The 10000-nt window shown below is 45.1% G+C and overlaps 1 protein-coding gene across 2 annotated transcripts in view; it reads right to left on the minus strand.

The window, feature by feature from the left end:
- Positions 1 to 10000, minus strand: part of LOC143296470 (uncharacterized) — a 20230-nt gene that overhangs the window by 7841 nt on the left and 2389 nt on the right. For both annotated transcript variants that reach the window (XM_076608419.1, XM_076608418.1), the window contains exon 2: positions 6282 to 6481. In XM_076608419.1, the coding sequence (XP_076464534.1) occupies positions 6282 to 6481 (200 nt within the window). The remainder of the gene's footprint in view (positions 1 to 6281; positions 6482 to 10000) is intronic.

Raw genomic sequence — 10000 nt, forward strand, 5'->3', positions numbered from 1 at the left:
TCTGCAGGGAATGACAGTATCTACAGGGAATGATAATATCTGCAGGGAATGACAATATCTGCAGAGAATGATAATATCTGCAGAGAATGATAATATCTGAATGATAATATCTGCAGAGAATGATAATATCTGCAGAGAATGATAATATCTCCAGGGAATGACAGTATCTACAGGGAATGATAATATCTGCAGGGAATGATAATATCTGCAGGGAATGATAATATCTGCAGGGAATGATAATATCTGAATGATAATATCTGCAGAGAATGATCATAACTGCAGAGAATGATAATATCTGCATGGAATGACAGTATCTCCAGGGAATGACGATATCTCCAGGGAATGATAATATCTGCAGAGAATGATGATATCTGCAGAGAATGATGATATCTGCAGGGAATGATGATATCTGCAGAGAATGATGATATCTGCTGGGAATGACGGTATCTCCAGGGAATGACGGTATCTCCAGGGAATGACAGTATCTACAGGGAATGATAATATCTGCAGAGAATGATAATATCTGCAGGGAATGATAATATCTGCAGAGAATGATAATATCTGCAGGGAATGATAATATCTGCAGGGAATGATAATATCTGCAGGGAATGACGATATCTGCAAGGAATGATAATATCTACAGGGAATGATAATATCTGCAGGGAATGATAATATCTGCAGGGAATGGTGATATCTGCAGAGAATGATAATATCTGCAGAGAATAATAATATCTGCAGGGAATGACGATATCTGCAAGGAATGATAATATCTGCAGAGAATAATGATATCTGCAGGGAATGATAGTATCTACAGGGAATAGTAATATCTGCGGGGAATAATGATAACTGCAGGGAATGATGCTATCTCAAGGGAATAATAATATCTGAAGGGAATTAATAATATATGCAGGGAATGATGATATCTGCAGGAAATAATAACAATATCTGCAGGAAATAATGATAACTGCAGGGAATAATGATGATATCTGCAGGAAATAATGATAACTGCAGGGAATGATGATATCTGCAGGAAATAATAACAATATCTGCAGGGAATGATGTTATCTGTAGGAAATAATGATAACTGCAGGGAATAATGATGATATCTGCAGGGAATGATGATAACTGCAGGGAATGATGATATCTGCAGGAAATAATGATAACTGCAGGGAATAATGATGATATCTGCAGGGAATGATGTTATCTGTAGGAAATAATGATAACTGCAGGGAATAATGATGATATCTGCAGGGAATAATGATAACTGCAGGGAATGATGATGTCTGCAGGAAATAATGATAACTGCAGGGAATAATGATGATATCTGCAGGGAATGATGTTATCTGTAGGAAATAATGATAACTGCAGGGAATAATGATGATATCTGCAGGGAATAATGATAACTGCAGGGAATGATGATGTCTGCAGGAAATAATGATAACTGCATGGAAAAATGATGATATATGCAGGAAATAATGATAACTGCATGGAAAAATGATTATATCTGCAGGAAATAATGATAACTGCATGGAAAAATGATGATATCTACAGGAAATAATGATATCTGCAGGGAATACTAACAATATCTGCAGGGAATGGTGATATCTACAGGAAATAATGATATCTGCTGGGAATACTAACAATATCTGCAGGGATTGATGATATCTACAGGAAGTAATGATATCTGCTGGGAATACTAACAATATCTGCAGGGATTGATGATATCTACAGGAAGTAATGATATCTGCAGGGAATACTAACAATTTCTGCAGGGAATGGTGATATCTACAGGAAGTAATGATATCTGCTGGGAATACTAACAATATCTGCAGGGATTGATGATATCTACAGGAAGTAATGATATCTGCAGGGAATACTAACAATTTCTGCAGGGAATGGTGATATCTACAGGAAATAATGATATCTGCTGGGAATACTAACAATATCTGCAGGGATTGATGATATCTACAGGAAGTAATGATATCTGCAGGGAATACTAACAATTTCTGCAGGGAATGGTGATATCTACAGGAAGTAATGATATCTGCTGGGAATACTAACAATATCTGCAGGGATTGATGATATCTACAGGAAGTAATGATATCTGCAGGGAATACTAACAATTTCTGCAGGGAATGGTGATATCTACAGGAAATAATGATATCTGCTGGGAATACTAACAATATCTGCAGGGATTGATGATATCTACAGGAAGTAATGATATCTGCAGGGAATACTAACAATTTCTGCAGGGAATGGTGATATATACAGGAAATAATGATATCTGCAGGGAATACTAACAATATCTGCAGGGATTGATGATATCTACAGGAAATAATGATATCTGCAGGGAATACTAACAATATCTGCAGGGATTGATGATATCTACAGGAAATAATGATATCTGCTGGGAATACTAACAATATCCGCAGGGAATGATGATATCTACAGGAAATAATGATATCTGCAGGGATTATTAACAATATCTGCAGGGAATACTAACAATATCCGCAGGGAATGATGATATCTACAGGAAATAATGATATCTGCAGGGAAATGAGAGCCCAAACAGAGAGAGAGAGAGGGGGGGGGGGGGTTCTGGTTTTTTTTAAATATTATTATTATTGTTGTTGTTGCTATTGTTATCATTATCATTAGATCATCATTATTATTGTTGTTATATCATCATTATCATTATGACATAATTATTATTATTGATACTTCCATAGCGCCTATCTTCGGTCATCGGCCAAGCTCTGAGCTCTTTTCCAACACGGAGTCATTTGCATTTGCATAATAGGCTGCTTTCCTGGACAGAACGAACTGACAGCCTTAATTGTTCATCGTTTCCTGTATCATTCACTTAGGCTTCCGTCACACACACACACACACACACACCACACACACACACACACACACACACGCACGCACGCCGCGCGCACACGCACTCACGCACGCAGACATTAGAGTGGACATTTCATCAGAATTTTGCCAGGAACGACCCTTTTGTTGCCCATGGGTTCTTTTACCTGCGCGAAGTGCATGCTGCACACAGGACCTCGGTTTATCGTGTCATTCCAATGACTTTGATCAAGATCACCATTCAAGGACTGGTGGAGGGGGGAGACAATTCTGGTGAGTATGAAATTCCATCACTCCCCGCCCCCCATCTCTCTGTCTCTCCCTCTCTCTCTACCATGATCGTGACAAATGACAAGTAATATTGGTGATGGTGGTAGTCACTGTAGTATGTTACACTTGCCATACGTAGATTTCAGAGGCAGTAACAATACTGTACCTTTTAAACACCCGGATGTTTCTGGTACTTGAATACTGATGACATCTCTCTCTCTCTCTCTCTCTCTCTCTCTCTCTCTCTCTCTCTCTCTCTGTGACTAACTTTCCTATCCATCTGTCAATCTGTGTGTGTGTTGGGGGAGCGGGGGGGGGGGGGGGGGGGGGGGGGGCAGTGGGGGGGAGGGGGGCACGCGCATGTGTAGGTATGTATGTGTGAGCGCGCTCACGCTCCCGTGTGTGTATACATGCGTATGCGTGGGTGTGGGTGTCTGTGTGTGTGTTGTGTGTGTGTGGGGGGGGGGAGTGGAAGGGCCGGGGGGTTCTTCTTCATTATGTATGTCCTTCTGCATGAATACCTTTTCCCTTCATTTATGTGTATGCTGTTTGTAATAGATGTAGATTAACAAGGACAGACTGGAAGAATAGACTATGCCTAAAATCTTAATCCTTGAATCAAAACGTTTTGAGTTGTGAGTTCTGTATGTATGGAGTGTGGCCAGACAATGCGTCCACCTTGGAAGCGAGAGAATCTGAGCGCACTGGCTCGAATCCCTTGGTCACCAGTATTTTCTCCCCCTTCACTAGACCTTGAGTGGTGGTCTGGACTCTAGTCAATCGGATGAGACAATAAACCTAGGTCCCGTGTGCAGCATGCATTTAGCGCACGAAAAAGAACCCACGGCAACAAAAAGGGTTGTCCCTGGCAAATTTCTACTGTAAAATCCACTTCGATAGAAAAACACAAATGAAAGTGCAGGCAGATAAAAAAAAAAAAAAAAAAAAAAGGGAAGAGTACACCAAGCCCCATGCAATAAACATTAGTCTTAGGCTTTTCATTTAGTAGACTTGTTCTCAGTGAGCTCACTGTATATTGAATTGATGCTTTCATTCTTCCTCTCTTATTTTAGTTCATTAAGACGTGTGTGCAACACGTGCAGCCAACAATGAATACAGGTCGGTGACCTCACATTAAAAGTCTTGCGTTCTCTCTCTATCTTTCCCTCTCTCTCTCTCTCTCTCCGTCTCTATTTCCTTTCTTTTATATCCAAGGGCTGGGTGGGAAAAAGCATGTTTTGCTTATCTCATTACCCTGCTAAAATAAAATTTCGTTTCGTTGCGTTTCGTTTCGTTTCTATCTTACCGCCCCCCCCCGCCCCCCCCTCCCCCCTCCCCGCCCCCCTCTTCTCTCTCTCTCCCTATCCGCGCCCCTCCCTTCTCCTCTCTCCATCTCTCCCTCCCTATCCCCCCCCTCTCCTCTCTCCATCTCTCTCTCTCTCTCCCTATCCCCCCCCTCTCCTCTCTCCTCTCTCCATCTCTCTCTCTCTCCCTATCCCCCCTCTCCTCTCTCCATCTCTCTCTCTCTCCCTATCCCCCCTCTCCTCTCTCCATCTCTCTCTCTCTCTCTCCCTATCCCCCCCTCTCCTCTCTCCATCTCTCTCTCCCTATCCCCGCCCCGCCCCTCTCTCCATCTCTCTCTCTCCCTATCCCCTCTCTCTCCTCTCTCCATCTCTCTCTCTCCCTATCCCCCCCCCCCTCTCTCCTCTCTCCATCTCTCTCTCTCCCTATCCCCTCTCTCTCCTCTCTCCATCTCTCTCTCTCCCTATCCCCCCTCTCTCCTCTCTCCATCTCTCTCTCCCTATCCCCCCTCTCTCCTCTCTCCATCTCTCTCTCTCCCTATCCCCCCCTCTCTCCTCTCTCCATCTCTCTCCCTACCCCCCCTCTCCTCTCTCCATCTCTCTCTCCCTATCCCCCCCTCTCCTCTCTCCATCTCTCTCCCTATCCCCCCCCCTCTCCTCTCTCCATCTCTCTCTCCCTATCCCCCCTCTCTCCATCTCTCTCTCCCTATCCCCCCCTCTCCTCTCTCCATCTCTCTCTCTCTCCCTACCCCCCCCTCTCCTCTCTCCATCTCTCTCTCTCCCTATCCCCCCTCTCTCCTCTCTCCATCTCTCTCTCTCCCTATCCCCCCTCTCTCCTCTCTCCATCTCTCTCTCTCCCTATCCCCCCTCTCTCCTCTCTCCATCTCTCTCTCTCCCTATCCCCCCCCTCTCCTCTCTCCATCTCTCTCTCCCTATCCCCCCCTCTCCTCTCTCCATCTCTCTCTCTCCCTATCCCCCCCTCCTCTCTCCATCTCTCTCTCTCCCTACCCCCCTCTCTCCTCTCTCCATCTCTCTCTCTCCCTATCCCCCCCTCTCCTCTCTCCATCTCTCTCTCCCTACCCCCCCCTCTCCTCTCTCCATCTCTCTCTCTCCCTATCCCCCCCTCTCCTCTCTCCATCTCTCTCTCTCCCTACCCCCCTCTCTCCTCTCTCCATCTCTCTCTCCCCCTACCCCCCTCTCTCCTCTCTCCATCTCTCTCTCCCCCCTACCCCCCTCTCTCCTCTCTCCATCTCTCTCTCCCTATCCCCCCCTCTCCTCTCTCTCTCTCTCCCTACCCCCCCCCCCCTCTCCTCTCTCCATCTCTCTCTCTCTCTCCCTATCCCCGCCCCCCCTCTCTCCTCTCTCCATCTCTCTCTCTCCCTATCCCCGCCCCCCTCTCTCCATCTCACTCTCTCCCTATCCCCCCCTCTCCTCTCTCCATCTCTCTCTCTCCCTATCCCCCCCTCTCCTCTCTCCATCTCTCTCTCCCTATCCCCCCTCTCCTCTCTCCATCTCTCTCTCTCCCTATCCCCCCCTCTCCTCTCTCCATCTCTCTCTCCCTATCCCCCCTCTCCTCTCTCCATCTCTCTCTCTCCCTACCCCCCTCTCTCCTCTCTCCATCTCTCTCTCTCCCTATCCCCCCCTCTCCTCTCTCCATCTCTCTCTCCCTACCCCCCCTCTCCTCTCTCCATCTCTCTCTCTCCCTATCCCCCCCTCTCCTCTCTCAATCTCTCTCTCTCCCTACCCCCCTCTCTCCTCTCTCCATCTCTCTCTCCCTATCCCCCCCTCTCTCCGTCTCTCTCTCCCCCCCCCTCCTCTCCCTCCCCCCTGTCCTCTCTCTCTCTTTACAGATGTAGCTCCGTCTGGTCAGCCACCAGTATGTTTCTGGGAATCCAGGGCACGTGGAACCAGTCGCTGTAGTCCAGGTCCCCGCAGCAGGAGTACTCCATCTGCAGCATGTCCACACGGGCCTTGACGGCTGAATCGCTGGGGTACTGCAGGATGCTGGCGTTGAGACCTTGCTCCAGCAGGGCCGACAACCTGCCCAACTGAAGGCGAAAGTGGTTGTTGTGGTGGTGGTGGTGGTGGTGGTGATGGTGGTTGCTGTTGTTGTTTTTGTTACTCTTGTTGTTTGCTATTTGTTTTTTGTTTGTTTGGTATTGTTATTGCTATTTGTTGGGGGTCGGGGGAGGGGGGGCATCGGGGGGGGGAGGAGGGTTGGGGGGGAGGGCATAATTGCGGACATTTTCTTTTCTATACTTCTGTTTGGAATTCTCTTCGCCTCGCCCCCTCTGTCCTCTTTCAAAAGAAAACTGAAACTGAAAACCCAGCTGTTGAAAATGGCCTTTGGATGTAACGAAGCATAGTTCTTTGTCACCTTCCACCCTCTGCACCCCCCCCCCCCCCCTTGTGTCCCCCCGCCATTGTAGTATTTCTGTGCTGTGCACGCTTGTGGGTTCGTGCTTGAGCGCGCGCGCGTGTGTGTGTATGTGTGTGTGTGTATTGTGTATGTGTGCGTGTGCGTGTGAATTGTGCCTTTTTCCTGCGATTATTTATATATCTGCAATACGTGATACTGGTGGATACTGATCTTGTTTTCCACTTCTATGTCTTCATGTGCTCTTGTGTTGTACTGTGCACTAATATACATGTACTGTTTCATGAGGCGCTTAGAACCAATCCTTGGGGAGTTTGCGCCCATATAAGTACAATTTATTATTATCATTATCATTATTAGGAATGATGTGTTGTAATTACTGTTGTTTCTGTTGCCGCAGAATGATTTGCTGTCGCGGTTGTTGTTTTGGGGGATTGTTATCGGTTTTTGATGCCACAGAATGATGTGTTGCTGTTACTGTTATTTCTAGTTCCCCGGGATTATTTTTTTTTGTTATTACTGTTGTTGGTGGAGAGGGGGAGAAAATATCGGGGGCTGAGCCGTGATTCGAACCAGCGCGCTCAGATTCTCTCGCTTCCTAGGCGGACGCGTTACCTCCAGGCCATCACTCCACGGATAAGCCTGCAAAAAACCTGCAGTGTTAGTCAAAAAATGAATTGGAGCAGCGCTCCCAAAGACGCATCCTTGAAATGGATGACCTCCGTCTGTGTGGCCCCAGTCTTCCCAGTGGAGCCCACAGCACACTCAGCTGTGGGTCAGTAGGAGCAGGCCAAGGCCCGAAAAAACCTTCACTTCTGATGGGTCTAGAACCCGCGATGTGGACACTGTTGTTTTTTTTAGGGTAAGTGTGTTGGGATGGAGTGAGGGTGGTGGTTGTCTGGTTTGGTTGGTTGGTTGGTTGGTCTGTTTGTCTGTGTGTTGGTGTGTATCTGGCTATCTGTCTGTCCGTCTTTGTTGGTCTTCCTCAGCATCTTTGTTTCCTTCCTATCGACGTGTCTCTTTGTTGATCTTCTTCAGCATCTTTGTTTCCTTCCCATCGACGTGTCTTTGTTGATCTTCTTCAGCATCTTTGTTTCCTTCCTATCGACGTGTCTCTTTGTTGGTCTTCCTCAGCATCTTTGTTTCCTTCCCATCGACGTGTCTCTTTGTTGGTCTTCCTCAGCATCTTTGTTTCCTTCCCATCGACGTGTCTCTTTGTTGGTCTTCCTCAGCATCTTTGTTTCCTTCCCATCGACGTGTCTCTTTGTTGGTCTTCCTCAGCATCTTTGTTTCCTTCCCATCGACGTGTCTCTTTGTTGATCTTCTTCACCATCTTTGTTTCCTTCCCATCGACGTGTCTCTTTGTTGGTCTTCCTCAGCATCTTTGTTTCCTTCCCATCGACGTGTCTCTTTATCTGTCTGTCTGCCTTTTACGAAAAAATGTATTTCTATTTGATTTTGATATTGAATGATTTATATCTATTTGTTCCTTTATCTATTTATTTATTTGTTTATTTATTTATTTATTTTGTGTGTGTGTGTGTTGTGTGTGTGTGTGTGTGTGTGTGTATGTGTGTGTGTGTGTGTGTGTGTGTGTGTGTGTGTGTGTGTGTGTGTGTCCTCAATCCCTGATCGGAAACCATTCTTGGTGTTGAACGTGAATATTTCCTTTGTCCATCAAGCGATGACTTACAAGAAAATGGGATATTGTTTGCTCTTTGCCGTCACGCCAAGCTCCATGAAATGTTTGAGGAAATGGTACTCACACCAGACACCAAATCTTGTTCGAAACATTTCCTTGCATGTACGCAAAGTTTTCAAATTCTGAGAAATCGCTTTATTCATTTACTGATTGTTATGCCTTGTGTGCCGTTCCGCAACCTAGTTACGCGAATTTGCCTACATACGAGTGAACCAACTTGAGTCTCTCTCTCTCTCTCTCTCTCTCTCTCTCTCTATATATATATATATATATATATATATATATATATATTTATAGTGTGTGTGTATATATATATATATTGCTTATAAAGCACACAGAAGTACTGACGATGCTATCCTAACTCTCCTTCATAATGCTTTCCTTCATTTGAATAACACGGGATCTTTCGTTCGTATCCTTTTTGTTGACTTCTCTTCTGCTTTTAACACAATGCAACCTCATCTCCTTGCCCTCAAACTGCTAGGCATGGATGTTGATCCGAAGCTTACTCTTTGGATAATAAGTTTTCTTCTCAATAGAACTCAGTCCGTCCGCTTTCATTCTGCCCACTCTTCTCTAAAATCTACTTCTACTGGTGCACCCCAAGGTACAGTGCTGTCCCCTGTTCTTTTTACACTGTACACAAATGACTGCAGAGGCACGGAGGAAACTCCTGTCATAAAATATTCTGATGATTCAGCAATTGAAGATCTGTCCAACTCTGATGCTATTTATTTCAGTGAAATTAAAAAGTTCTGTTCCTGGTGTGAGAAAAACTATCTGGATCTCAACGTATTGAAAACAAAAGAAATGTTAATAGATTTTCGGAAAGACCCCTTGCCTGTAGCTGACCTTGTTATTGATGGTCAAACAGTGGAGAGGGTCAATGAATATAGATATTTAGGGACTATCTTAGACAATAGGCTGACTTTTGACAGAAATGTTGATTCCATTCATAAGAAATGTCAATCTAGAATTTTTTGTTTACAGAAGCTTAGAAATGTTGGTATAAATTCAAATATTCTTCAAAGTTATTATCGATGTTGTATCGAGTCTGTGCTTACAGTTTCATTTATGTGCTGGTATGGAAGTTTGGGAGTGAGGAGCAAGCGTGTTTTGAACGATGTCATGAGTGTATGCAGTAAAATTGTGGGAGTGAAACAAGCTAGTATGCAAGAGCTGTATGAAAGTCGAGTGGTTAAAAAAAGCAGGCAGATAGCAACTGACGACACCCATATTTTAGCAAAGTATTATGAGCTATTGCCATCAGGACGACGCTACAGAACTTTTAAGTTGAAATCCAGAGCTCTGAAGACTTTTATTCCACGTTCAATCCACCTTTTAAATTCTTGAGAACTGTGTGTGTGTGTGTGCGAGCGCGCACTCTCATGTGAGACGTGTGAAAGTCCGTGCATGATAGGCTGTACCTTGTTCTAGTTGTGGTGTGTGTGTGTGTGTGTGTGTGTGTGTGTGTGTGTGTGTGTGTGT

The sequence above is a fragment of the Babylonia areolata genome, chromosome 21 (genome assembly GCF_041734735.1).
Source record: "Babylonia areolata isolate BAREFJ2019XMU chromosome 21, ASM4173473v1, whole genome shotgun sequence".
Classification (NCBI taxonomy): domain Eukaryota; kingdom Metazoa; phylum Mollusca; class Gastropoda; order Neogastropoda; family Buccinidae; genus Babylonia; species Babylonia areolata.